The sequence below is a fragment of the Dromiciops gliroides genome, chromosome 1, assembly GCF_019393635.1.
Source record: "Dromiciops gliroides isolate mDroGli1 chromosome 1, mDroGli1.pri, whole genome shotgun sequence".
Classification (NCBI taxonomy): domain Eukaryota; kingdom Metazoa; phylum Chordata; class Mammalia; order Microbiotheria; family Microbiotheriidae; genus Dromiciops; species Dromiciops gliroides.
Genome location: NC_057861.1, coordinates 388,053,709 through 388,068,200, shown reverse-complemented (window position 1 = coordinate 388,068,200; position 14,492 = coordinate 388,053,709). Strand labels below are relative to the sequence as shown.

The 14,492-nt window shown below is 36.9% G+C and overlaps 1 protein-coding gene across 5 annotated transcripts in view; it reads left to right on the top strand.

The window, feature by feature from the left end:
• TRAPPC13 (trafficking protein particle complex subunit 13) overlaps nt 1-14,492 on the top strand; it is a 40,465-nt gene that overhangs the window by 15,554 nt on the left and 10,419 nt on the right. For 3 of the 5 annotated variants that reach the window (XM_043979393.1, XM_043979392.1, XM_043979396.1), the window contains exons 4-8: nt 1,152-1,236; nt 5,747-5,874; nt 7,445-7,517; nt 8,360-8,404; nt 12,533-12,550. In XM_043979393.1, the coding sequence (XP_043835328.1) occupies nt 1,152-1,236; nt 5,747-5,874; nt 7,445-7,517; nt 8,360-8,404; nt 12,533-12,550 (349 nt within the window). The remainder of the gene's footprint in view (nt 1-1,151; nt 1,237-5,746; nt 5,875-7,444; nt 7,518-8,359; nt 8,405-12,532; nt 12,551-14,492) is intronic. The other 2 variants (XM_043979395.1, XM_043979394.1) reach the window with 1 other exon arrangement.

The window sequence follows — 14,492 nt, the reverse complement described above, 5'->3', positions numbered from 1 at the left end:
TTTGTCAGTTAACTTTGGGGAAGGGGAGTGCTGGGGCCAACTCAAACCAAACAGGCTTTAAAATTTTGAGTGTGAGGGTTTCGCTTCATTAATCAGGACTTAATTTATTGTTTTGTTGGTTGTCTAGACTTAAGTGATGGAGAAAATGTTAACAATGTAGATTAAACTTAAAAGTGTGTTGTGGCTTTTTCCCTGATTATTAAACAATTTACCAGTATCCCATTGCTTTGGTGAGACCAGTTTCAGCTGAATGATGAGTTAAAAAGTCAGGCTATAAAGAGTTAATGAGAGGAAAGGAATTGGAAACACTAAATTGGAGTAAATTGTGGGCCTTTTCAGGTAGTTTAGCCACAAAAAGTAGGAGAAACAGGGGACAAGAGGTAGCTGGAATGGATGGCCTAAGGGAGGGTTTTTTGAGGATAGGAGAGACATGAGCATGGTTATAGTCAGGAAAAGAGCCAGTAGACAAAAAGAGACAGAAGATAAGTGAGACACTAGGGTTAATAGAAGGAGTAGTCTGCTGGAGAAGATGAGATGAAATAGGATCAAGGGGTGGGAGAGGGGTTTGTCTTAGCAAGGAGGACCCCCTCTTCATGTGAGACGGGTGTAGGAGGAGTTAGAGGCTGAAGGCATCTAAGTGATGTAAGAAGAGGAAGGAATGAAGAGCTCTTAGTAAAAGACCTCCATCTTTTCAGTGAAATAGGAGGCAGGGTTCCCATTTGAGAGAAGGGGTAACGGAAAGGGGAGCCATGGGAACTTTGAGGAGGGATGAAAAGGTTTGGAAAATCTGTGTTGAGTAAATTAGGGAGGTGGAAGGGTCACCTTGTAAGACTGAGGGCCCGGTTGAGATTATTTAACACAAATTTGTTGTGGCTCCAGTCAGCATGGTTTCATGATCTTCTCCAGCTTTGTTTAGCAGCGCTTGAGTAGGAATGAAGGCAGAAGTGGCTAAAGTAACCCAAGGCTAAAGCCTGGCAAGACAAGCTCTTTGATAAGATGAGGGGGCCATGGACTTGAGGGAAGAGGACAGTGCAGAGTTGAACTGGTTCACTTAGAGGTCAAAGGTGAAGGGAAGAGAGTGTAGCCAACACAGGGGGATGACCGGGGAAAGAAGCAGATCACTTCCTAAATGATGGTTTTTCTTTGGACAGAAATATATTTTTGGGAGAAACCTTTTCCAGTTACATCAGTGTTCACAATGATAGCAACCAGATTGTAAAGGACATATTGGTAAAGGTAAGTTAAGTAACATTTTGATTCTGGATGTTTTTGAGTAAAAGTCGATTTCCCTGTCTTCTTATCCCTTGTTTCCTTTGTTTATAAGTATACTTTAGAAATCTCTATAACACCAGTCCTAAAAAAAGTTAGGGATTGATTCATCAAGGAAACTTCTAGAGAACCCTGTCACAGTAGAAGATGTGTTGAATTGGGGATTGGTATCCCTGGGTCTGAGTTGGGACCCCTACTCTGTCTCTAACTAGCTAGGTGATTTTGGGCAAGTAGCTTAATCTTTCTGGCCTCCATTTTTTTTCTGAAAAGTGAGGGGGTTGGACAAGAGGATCTTTAAGGTTTCTTTGTAGTTCCGGGAATCTAGGTATTTGGAAGTAGGACTTAATCTGAACTTTAAAGGAAGGATTGGACATAAGTAAATAGATGAGAGGAAAGAGAGGACCCTAGAAAAGCAGGAGGAAAGCTGTAGCAATCCCTTTGATGTCTTGAGTTCTTCCTCCCCTCCCTGGGTCTCTTTCTTGTTCTGTTGACTGAGGGGTGGGCCTCAGAAAGTTGTATCTCAGACAGGAATGTAGGGACTAACTCTAGTTAATTATCTCTAAACCATCTTTTATTCCAGACTTCCAGCCCATCACAAGCCATCCCTGAATCCTTCTTATTAGAATAAAAACACCAACTGAGGAACCCCATCTTCCTACCTACACAGAAGGAAGGTGATGATAGTCATAGAAGGTTAGAGGGAAAAGCAACCAGAGAGATCAAATAGTCCAATTCCTTAATTTTACAGATAAAGAAACTGAGGCCTGGAAAGAATCGTCATTATGACTCATCCAAGGTCACACAGCTAGCAGAGCTAGGTCTCACTCAACCTTAGTCTGCCAACATCCAGTCTGATGTTCATTCTAGTATTTGCAGGTATCCTACACCAGACATGACATGTCTTCTACAGGAGGAGCCATCTGCTGCCCCAACCCAAGAGCAGGACACATAAAATTTAACCAATTAAGTTGCCAGGCACTATGCTAGTTACCAAGGATACAATGAATAAATAATCCTTAATGGCAAGGACTTGCTACCAAGTATCCAGGTGGAAGGGTTCGGGGTAGGCGATAGTTTTTGTAATGACCCATTTACAGTTAAGGCACCCAAAGTTCTGAAATAACCCATAGTATATTATGAGGGACTAGTTTAAATACTTAGCACTGGGTAGGGCTCTAGGAAGCATGTTCTGCACCATGATCTGACTAGGCAGTGCTTGTAACCATGCCTCAGTAGCCCTTAGAAATATTAGACGCAAAGGGTTTGTGGCAGCAGTTGGGGAAGAGGGATGTGAGCAGGCTGCCACCTAAGCAGTTATGGGGTGTAGCATATTGGAGAGTCTAGAAAAGAACAATTCAAGTAGGGCTGGGATTGAAATTTGATTAAGTTCCAGCCTCCTTCCCCCCAAAAGGTCACTTCTTAACAGAAATCAGAAAGTCACAAAGGAGACTTGGTTTGTGTGTTTGGGAGAGGGAAGGAGGGAGGAAAAGCATAGATGGAAAATTCCTTTTAGTAAAAAGAAGTCATTATCTTGAAAAATCAAACAGATCCTTTGTACATACTCATTGGTATCAGACCTGGGGCACAAAGGGAGGAACCTTTAAAATTCTGGGAAAAGGATCTTTTGCCTGTCCCTTAATTCACAAAGGGAGAGGGAGAAGGGAGCCTGAGGAGATGGATGGTTGGGTCCATTTCTAGATTAATGATAGGTAGGTAAACGGGGAAAGAGAGATAGCGAGATGCTGGATATTATTAAATAAAAGTGTCCCAGTTCATATCTACAATGAAAATGAATATTCATTATGATGCATTTAAGGCCGTGCAAGATTATGAAGTGGCTTCAGAATCCCCCAAAGAAAGACTAAGTGATATTCATAATGGTATGATGTTAATTGTGTTTTAATTCTTTTAAAATGAATAAATCATATACATGTAAAAAAAGAAAAAGATTAGATGCAAGGCAGAAGCTGTTTGTTTTCTTGAGATGCACAGATATGAAAATACCTTAAGGGGTCAGGATGTATCAGGACTTCATTCTATAGGTATTGGAGAAACAAAAGCTACTGGCAAAGAGGGTAATGTGGACAAAGTAATGTTTCATGAAAAATCATTTTGTTTGGAGGGTGAAGGGACCAGCAAGGAAATAACTGTACTAGCTCAAGAATGAATAGACTCCCAGACTTAAAACGTATTATTGCAAAGTGGTTATTTTCTGCTATCTTGTAGTACAGAAAAAAAACAGAGGAATAGCTTAATGGAGTAGAACAAATCTGCCAGACATCCAATCAAATGTATACAAAAGAAGAGAGTTTCATAAACCTTTAGAAGATAATAACTGTGTGAAGGACTCATTATTTAACTTGAAAAGTTGGTTGGATTTGAGCCCACATATTATATCATCTACCCTCATAAATTCCAGTTGGATAGAAGACTTAGACCTTTAAAAATATAAAAAGAAAATGGAATAAAGTGTTTATCTCATTTATGGAGGGCCAATGAACTTCTTTGAATTCAATACTTGAAGGAATTTAGTAGGGACAAGATGGACATGCTTGACTACATTAAAAAAATTTCTGTACAACAACAAAAAACAACAAATTGGAAAAAGTATTCGCAACAAATATGATAGTAAAAAACTGGACAGTTAAACTATACAAATATCTGTTTAAAAGTCACAATGATAACTTACATTTTATAGTTGATAAGGCAGGCTAGCAACATCCCATAAAAATTATCCCTCCTTCTCCCCTCTCCCTCAAAAAATCCCTTGACCAAGTAATTCAATTGTTGGGAGTATAACCTGAAAGTGTCATCAAAAACAAAAGAGCAAACTGTTCAAAAATGTTCATAGCAACATAAGAAATTGGGAGAAAAAGTTTTACCAATCACAACCTAAATCCCTAACAATAGTTAAATGGCTTTACATTAATGTGGTGAAATATTGTAATGCAGTTAAAAGACTGAGTTTTGAGAACTGGAAAAAAATATGGAAAAACTTTTATGAAATAATTCAGAGGAAAAAAAAGGCAGAACGAGAAGAAAAGCCATACTCAGACCATTTGAGGGAAAGCAACAGAATGAATGGACAGGCCCTAGTGGAGTGGTGCAGTGGAGTCCTGCACCTGGAGTCAGGAGGACCTGAGTTCAAATTCGACCTCAGATACTTGACACTAGCTATGTGACCCTGGGCAAGCCATTTAACCCCAATTGCTTCACCAAGAGAGAGAGAGAAAGAGAGAAAGAAAATGAATGGACACTGGTGGAGACTTGGAGAAATTTAAAACATGTTGATACTTTTGTATTGAAATTGATTAATTTGAATGTTAAGAAGTATTTAGTAAGTTTGTTGGTTTTGATATTTATTATTAGGTTTCTAAAACATTTAATTCAATTTTTAGAACTAGCACTACTTTTTATTTTAAATTAAATAAGATTTATGTGTACAGCATTATACAAACCTGAGAATGCTATGTAAATATCAGGGATTGTTATTATTACACAATAGTAATCAAGTATAAATAAATCAGGAACATAAAATCAGGATTTCCTTCAATACAGATTTGTTTAAAGTATAGTTAGACTACATTTATAGCCTCACAACCATTTCCCTTACTTTTCTTTTTTCTATTTCCCTCCATAATATAATAACTCTACTTCAACCCAGCTGGCTTACTCTCCCCCCCCCCCCCCCACACACACACACACCATGTCCTTTGCTTGAGTTTTGGTTGTTGTTCTGCCCACCTTCTTCCAGCCATCCATGTCCTACTCAGCCTTCAAGAGAAAACTCGAAAGCTTTCCCTCACCATCTTTGCCAGAATTTCCCCTTTCTCTCTTTTCACAAGTCATCCAGCACTTTTGTCTCTTCATTTTGTACTTACTGATTTATGACATCTCTTGGATTCCTGTCTTCAACTAATATTTACATCTTTTGTTCAATGTTTTGTGTTCAAGCCTTAATCTCTTCCACTAAATGGTGAACTCAAGGTCAGGGATCAGCATCTCTGCTACTTGACTGACTCTGTTCCATACCATAATGCCAAGAGATAAATAAATAAATAAATGTTTGTCCGTTACACTTTAACTTTGAGTACAGCAGTGTGGGTGTGTTTACATATAAAGGATTTTTCTTTAAAATAATTGAGAAATCTAGTACATAATAAAGAAATCTTGGCCTTGCTATTCTGGCTTTGACTTTATATTGTTTAAAAGTACTGGGGGCAGCTAGGTGGCGCAGTGGATAAAGCACTGGCCTTGGATTCAGGAGGGCCTGAGTTCAAATTCAGCCTCAGACACTTGACACTTAACTAGCTGTGTGACCCCGGGCAAGTCACTTAACCCTCATTGCCCTGCCCTCCCACCCCCCACCCCCCAAGAAAAAGGAATGTCCTGTTTAAAAAGTCTGCTTTGAATCATTCTTAGAAGTTGAAATTCTCTTTACATTACAGTCCTCTAAGGTTTTTCCTCCTTTTTCAAGGCCGATCTCCAGACAAGTTCTCAACGTTTAAATCTTTCAGCTTCCAATGCTACAGTTGCGGAACTTAAATCTGATTGTTGTATTGATGATGTCATCCACCATGAAGTGAAAGAAATTGGAACACACATGTAAGGAATGTTTAAACACAATCATCATCTACCTAGATATATATGTGTGTGTGTGTATGTGTATATATACATATAGATTATATCATTATCTGAAATACTTTTTATAAAGCTTTTACCTTAGATGCCTACAAAGTGCTGTCTTTTTATGTGATAAGAGTGATATCTCTAACTGCATTTTTGAAATCACTTGCAAATTTATCTAAAAACTTCCTCAAGAGATTATCTGAATTGTAGCAAGGCTAGGAAGACAGAAAAATACCTGTTTTGAGCAAGTGTGAACTTGTGAGGGATGCAAATAAGAATTAGACAATCCCTGCCCTCAAAAAGCCTACAGCCTAGGCTTATAACCAGCACAGAATTTTTGTCATTAACATTTCAGTCATTCCTGAGAAACACTAAGAAACTGTACCTCAGGAGTGTCATGAGCCAAAACTACCTTCCCCAGAGACCCTGGGCACCCTACTGCCGCCTCTTAAGCAGCACTTATGGAAGCAGCAAAAACCTTCCACACATTTTTGAGCTGCTAATCACCATAGACCCTATTACGTTTGGAATTAACTCCCTGTTATGTTCAGTTCTTCACAGAGGTTGTAGCAATTTGAAGCAGAGATGTATGAAGACACTTAATACATCTTAATACAGATGTTTTGGAACTTTGTAAAATGCTAATTACCACTATTCATGACTGTTACGTTGAAATAGACGTATATTAAAGTTGGCTGCAAACACATAAAACAACATCTAACCAGTGAAAACAGAAGTGTGGAACCAGACTGAGGCGAACTCCAGAAACCACTTTGCCCCACAACCTTTGCCTCTTTTTTTTAATGTGTGTAAATAAACATTTCTTGTTGTTCCAAGGCAAAAGTCTAACTATTATTAGTTAGTCTTTTTTAAAATTCTAACCCTTTAGGTTAGGTTAAAAACATGACCAAACATTGTCAGAATTCTTTTTAATGTTTTAATCCTTAACTAAAGCATGGTAGTTACAACTGTTTTCTGAGTCCTTTTTGTACCTAACTTTTTAAATGACACACTGATGTCTTACTCTACAAAGAAAGGGGTGGAAGGGAAGAGTTAAAGGGGTCATGTATAGAGAACAGCATCTCATCTTACTGAACAAAAAATTATTGTATAAAATAAAATCCTGATTGCTCCAGTATAAGATCTTTACTGTATTGCCTCAGGCAAGTTACCATGTAAGCCTTTTTCCTCACCTATAAAATGAAGAATTTGCTTGGCATCTAAGGTGCTGTCATTATGTGACTGACATTGGCTTCTGTAAGCCAAGAGCATTTGGGGATATTTTTTTTCTGTTTAGAATTTTATTTTCCAAATTACATGTAAAAACAAATTTTGACATCAATTTTTTAAAACTTTGTGTTCCAACTTCTCTTCCTCCCTCCCTCCCTACTCCCCACCCCTAAGAACTCAAGCACTTCAATGGATATCACAAACCATGGTTAGGATCAATGTGTTTCATCTGTCCTCTATATTTTAGAAGTGATATTGAGAACCACACAGTAGAAACTGATTCAGAATGATTAAAGCAAGCATCTGTGTATTTCAGCTTGGTGTGTGCAGTCAGCTACACTACTCAGAGTGGAGAAAAGATGTACTTTAGGAAATTCTTCAAATTTCAGGTACTGCATTTAATTAAAATAGGTTATATGGCCATAAGATGCAATTGCTTACTTATTTCTTGCTGTAGACCCTGTTACCCTGCTATGAATATACTTACATTCAAAACGAAGTGAGTAACTTTCAGGCCTATGCCGAGCCAAAAAGAAAATAAGATTAAATATTTTTATACTGAAACTTCTAACATTTTCATCCAAAGGCATTGTTCTTGATCAAGTATTCATGACAAATGTGGACACAATGGAATGTAGCATAAAGAATCATCCAGGGGGCAGCTAGGTGGCGCAGTGAATAAAGCACCTGCCCTAGATTCAGGAGGCCCTGAGTTCAAATCCAGCCTCAGACACTTGACACTTACCAGCTGTGTGACCCTGGGCAACTCACTTAACCCTCACTGCCCTGCCAAAAAAACAAACACACACACACAAAAAGAATCATCCAGGCCAAATAAGTTGAATTTAACATGTTGTATGACTTTTCTGTTTTTAATTTCTAGAAAACCATTTAAAAGTACAGACAGTTTTCAGCTCCGCTAATGTTTTTGGAGGCTTGACCATAAGAGGAAAATTAACTCACTAGGAAAGATATTTGCCATTATTTTGCTAAAGCATCTCCTGGACAAATAGATATGTGCCTTTTCGCTATAGAGAGGTGAAATGATGGCCTTTTAACAGTAGGTACTTGGGATTTTTCTTTTTAAGCATCCTGAGAGCCTTTTTTTATTTAAAAATTTTTTAAGTTTTTAAAACATTTTATACTTGGAGATTCATAATTAAATTTTATACCATAACAGTATTCTTTGAAGAAAAGACAAATCCCTAATTTATGTGCTTTATTCAATCAGGTTCTTAAACCTTTGGATGTGAAAACCAAGTTTTATAATGCAGAGGTAAGTATTGGATTTCTTCCCCAAGATTTTTGGTATTTAATTAGATTTTTTTCCGAATTAAATATCAAGATCTTGTTTGTTTGTTTTTTTAAATCATAGGTTTCCTTTCCCTCACTTCTCCAAAAAAATGCTAATCTGATTATGCTTATGAAAAATGAGTTAACATTTAATCAGTAGGTAAAATAAATTAGATATTAAGCCTCATCTAATCAACTATTCCCAACATTTTTAACTTAAATGTTGAAGGGCTATCTGCAATTTTTACTGTGAATGTTGTTTTATTTTATTTTCTTGGAATGCCTGTCCTATAATTCTCCTTAGTCATTGTTATTTCAGATAGGATTAATACATACTAACTGTTGTTCATAAGAACCTAGCAAAGACTTCAGTGTTCTGAGGGCTGTAAAAAAGAACTAAGCATAGCCTTACCACATAGACTTCTCATTTTCACTTCCCATATAAACTAGGCCACAGAGTTTGAACTGGAAAGTTGAAGGGCCGTTAGATTTAAGTTAAACCCGTTGTTCTTGATAATTGTTTAAAAGGTTTCCTGGGAAAAGTAAGATTTGTCGAGGGGAAAAGAGGAGAGCTGCTTTTAGGATAGAAGACCTATGGAAAACTAAAAGTGGTCAAAGGTGAGGCCAGTAGAATCACAGAGGAATGCCTGTGTTCACTCACTGGACCCCATTAATTCAGTCTCATTTCTGTTGGTCTCTAGATCTTAAGAAGTTCCAGTTAACTGTGAAATAAATCTTAATAGAATGAGTATAATATTAAAGTGACTGCCTTGAAGAACTACATTTTGAATGATATCAACAACAAATGTTTATTGAATACAGCATGGCACTGGGGATATAACAATATCATAACCAGATTTTATGAACTGAAAATCAGAACAAGTAGTTTGACAAAATACTTGTTTTACAAAGCTTCATTAAGGGGCAGCTAGGTGGCGCAGTGGATAGAGCACTGACCCTGGATTCAGGAACACCTGAGTTCAAATCTGTCCACAGACACTTAACACTTACTAGGCAAGTTGCTTAACCCCAGTGGCCTCACCAAAAAACAAACAAAGCTTCATTAAAAGTATAATTTCTTTTCACAAAATCAAGGATTATTCTGGAAAACTTGGGAAATCCATAGGGAGGATTTCAAATCTAGTTGACAAGACTTACTTATTAAAAAATAAAAATATATTAAGTGCCTAGAGAGTGATACAGATAATAAGGCCTATAGGAATCAGAAAGGATTGGATCAATTAGTAGAATCATGGAATCCAATTATTGGGGGGAAAATGAGACATTGTCTAGGCCTTATAAGAAATATAGGACATAGATGAGAAGAGGGAGGAGGCCTCTTCAAACAAGGAGAATTGTATAAGAAAGAACAAGAAAGTGAGGATGTATCTAGTACATTCAGAGAACACTGAATAGACCAGTTTAGCTAGAATCAGGAGTAGGGGTAAAGGTTTGGAATACAATTGATATTATTTCTTTTTTCTTGCTGAATCTTGGCCCCAACATTCTTATTATTAATCACACACCATGAAATAATCATATCCTGTAACCATTCAACCTGATTAAATTTTAAATACTCTAATCTCTCTCTCTCTGTCTCTCTCTCTCCTCCTCCCTCCTACTTCTTTCCTCCTCTCGCCCTCTCTTTTCATTTCTCTGTCTCTCTCTCTCTCTCTCTCTCTCTCTCTCTCTCTCTCTCTCTCTCTCTCTCTCTCTCTCTCTCTCCCCCTCCTTTCCTCCCTCCCTCCCTCTCCCCCTGCCTTTCTCTCTCTACCACCCTCCCATATCCCCATGGAAGATTCATATATAGCATGAAGTGACAATGTTTTAAAAGAGTAGATTTGCATAAAAGTGCAAAGATCATGTCACAGAATCATCAGTTCAAAGCTGAAAAGAACCTCGCTTAGCATTTAATGCAGCTTCCTCATTTTATAGATGAATAAAGAAAGCCTTTTTTAGGGTGTGTGTATTTACATTTTTTGTGAACACAGTGACTTGACAGTGAGAATTTTTTGAGGAGATGGCATACAGAGTACTGGGTTTATTTCCATCATTAAAAGTGAGAGTCCTTGGGGCAGCTAGTGGATAAAGCACTGGCCCTGGATTCAGGAGGACCTGAGTTCAAATCTGGCCTCAGACATTTGACACTTACTAGCTGTGCGACCCTGGGCAAGTCACTTAACCCTCATTGCCCTGAAAAAAAAAAAAAAGAAAAAGAAAAGTGATAGTCAAATAAAAAAAGTGATAGTCAAATAAAAAAAGTGATAGTCACATGGTTCTTCTTAAGAGTTTGACAATAAGTTGGTCCCAGCTCTGATACTTAATTTCTTTCCAGGACCTTGGGTACATCCCATAACTCTCTGAGCCTCATTTTCCTCATCTGTGAAATGAAGAGGTTGGACTAGATCAGGGCTTCTTAAACTTTTTCCACTCACAACCCCTTTTTGCCCTAAAAAATTTTACACAACCCTGGTATATAGGTATATAAAATAGGTATACAGAACCTTTTACAATTGCCAAATTTTTCATGACCCCATATGGGGTTGCTACCCACAGTTTAAGAAGCTAGGGACTAGATGATCCCTGAAGTACTTTTCAGCTCTAACTTAATAATCCTATGAACATAATATGCTTAGAAATCATTTATATACGTAATTCTAAATCTAAAGTTTGCTGACAAGCTGTAATTATGGAATTTTGTAATAACAGCTTTTTTTTTTTTAAACCAGACTTGTGGTTTCATTAGAGTAGGACCCCTCCAATGGAGAAACTCTTAGTAACAATGAAGATTGACAACTGCCCCTGGGACACCAAAGTGTACAATTACCTGCCCAGGGCCACGTAGCCCTGTGTGTCAGAGGCACACCTGCAGCCTGAGCCCTCCTCACTGAGGCAAGGGCACTATTCACTAGGCCATGCTGCCTCTCAAGACCTTAAATGCTTGAATGTACATATTTCTTTAGAAAGCACCACTTAGACCAGACAGCAGACAACTCAGGGACTAGTTAGGCATTTTCCTGGCACTGGGTATCTCATGCCCAGTCAATCAATATCTGTTTCATAGCCGACATTGACTAGGAACGAAGATAGATATGAAATGCTATTAGTATGGGTGTCATGAGAACTTTCATGTTATTGCCAGGGTTGGGTAATATGGGCTTTTCTCCTGTTCCTCCCCCACCCCCAGCCCAGTAAATTGCTCCTCCTATGCTGAGGTCCTGGCCCAAGGGCACCTCATTATCCTTATATTTGTCTAATGCATGATAAAGAGGGTTCCCCCCCTCCCAATAATTATGTATCCTATTAGCCTGTGTTAATAAACAGCAGGAAGAAAAGTGTCAGGAGCAGTCTAGTAATAGTCTTCTAACTTATGAAAGAACCCTGCACAAAGTTGTAACCTCTATCTCTGCTGAGGGCAGAGAAAGGACAAATGAGCTTAAGCTGTGACATCTAGATGATATGTAGGTATGGAAGAAAAAAAATCATTGAATTATGAGAGGTTTTGAAATCTTTAAAAATCAAATAGACTTGTAATCTATCTCAGATGAAAAGTAGCCAGCTAAATTCCTAGTTAAGATCTCTCCTGGTGCTAAAGAGTCTATAATTCTAGAAAGTAATAAATGAGATGATATCTCTGAAGGCCTTTGAATTCTTCCCAAAGTATACAATATAAATTCAGATTGTTCTATTAGTTCTTTTTCATTGGATTAGGCTGTGCAGATTTTAGGAGTCTCATTAAATCTGAGGGTGGGACATTTTACCAAAGTCTTGTTCCTTAATACCTATGCAACACCCTCTTCCCCACCCCATTCAAGTCAGTAAAACTTACTAAAGTATAAAGTAATGGGATCTGATCCCACAGCAGCTCTCTCCATAGAAGTGCCCCTACCATACCATTGGCATTTAACTTTACTAAGCTGTACCTTTTCAGAAGAATGATTGTCAGATTTCTTTGTGCCTCTTTCTGTTTATACTCTTGTTTACTAATGCTGTCTTGTTTAGAAAGTACCTCAAAAATGCAGTAATGCATTTTATTTGAAAGTTAGTTGTCCTTTTTCTTTAACATTTAACTCTAATTTTTCTAATGTTTCTTTTTTTATTTTTCCATTAGAGTGACCTCAGTTCTGTGGTAATTTTATTTAATTTATTACAAATTTGTATGCTTTTCTTCCTGTCTACTAATTGACTCTCTGCCTGTTAACATCTGTTTATAAAGCATAGTGGAAAAACAAAGTTGGTTGTGAATATTGCTTATGATATAGTCCTTTAGCTGGGATTTTTTTTTTCAAATTGTACCAGACCTCATCTAGGTTAGATGAGACATATCAGCTCAGATGTCAGATTCTCATAATAAAACAATTACACCTTGAACCATTATTTCTCACTTAGCCTTTATTTTTAAAAAGCATATTAGCTGGGGGCAGCTAGGTGGCATAGCACTGGCCTTGGATTCAGGAGGACCTGAGTTCAAATTCGGCCTCAGACACTTGACACTTACTAGCTGTGTGACCCTGGGCAAGTCACTTAACCCTCATTGCCGTGCCCAAAAAAAAAAAAAAAAAAGCATGTTAGCCTTTTTCTTAGCCATGGGATTTCAATTGCCTTGATCTAAACCTTCCATCTTAACTACTCTGAACAAGGTAGAGAGTAATAATCTGTTTGAATTTAAGTATACAATTAGTTTTAAATCAGAGTAGTTAAAATTGGATCTTTTAACAATAATAGATACAAGAATATATTTTCCAGTTAGCTATGTAAAATACGCATATTTTTATATGCTGAACAGTTTGCATATTCTTTGTGTCTTTCTGTACTTAATGTCAATACCAATTGGCTTAGCATTAAATATAGCCTTAGTTTATTTTTTTAAATTGATTTTTATTTATTTTTCAAACTAATTTGGTTTTCCATTATGCTGCTTATTTTTCTTTTCTTCTCCTACCTAGCTCTTCCTAAATTTATGCTGATAATTTGTACTTCTAAAAATAACTTAAAGTTTGGGTCCATGGTGATTTTTAAAGCAATGGATTGATGGGATATATTTACCTACCTTTTGGGGGAAGTGCTAACATAATGTAACCATGAAATATCATGTCTTTTATAATTACCATAGCACATTGCTATTCTCTTTTGGGAAAAATAGCAATGTATTACAGAACCTGTGTTCTTAGTAAATATTTATAAATTTTAGTAATTAGATTGTAGTTCTGTAGTTCTATTTTTCCAAGTTGATTTCAGTTTGTGTTTCCTTTTGTATGACAAATGCCCACAAGTGCCTATATCATGATTTTTAAACTTTGCTTCATGCTAAGTTTTTATGTAAATGACAGAAAGAAGCAAAACTGAATAACACAAAACCAATTTTTGCATGACTAATTATGGAACAGATCAGTTACATAAAATATAGATACCTAAGTACCAGGTAACTTGTGCTTCCCATCATCCACCAGTCTTCAAACTTGTCAGCAAGGCTAAATTAAATTGCCTGTTCCTGGTTTTAAAAGTTCAGGGATTCTTTCCTGCCCCCCCACAAAAATCATATAGTCCCCATATCTGTCTCTTTTCACATCTCATAATGCTAACATTACACATTATTTATTATTATTATTATTATTATAATAAAATAACCTTAGGAATTAGTGGACTGAACACCCATAGAATATCAGACTCTCACTTTGACAAGCAGTGCCTGATTAATCAAATAAGCAGATATTTTAGTCTCTACACTGAAGGAGCTGAAAGTGTACTGCACAATCACAGTAAGATTATTTATTTATATAGACAAAGTATAGCATTAGTGATCACTCTCATATGCCAATATGATTCTTGGAAATGAAATTAATATGATGTACTATAATAGAGTTTCTATTATTTTTCCACTATAATATCTACCACTTCAAAGAAATTAAGATTTTAAAGGTATTTCATGCATACCAAAAGTATATCTCTGATTAACTCCCAACCCCTGAATTCTTAGCTTATTGAGAGATTAGACTGTTACAGTGAAATTTTGATTAATTTTAGAATTTTGAGTATAAAACATATCACAGCCGTTCCCCTATCCATTGTTT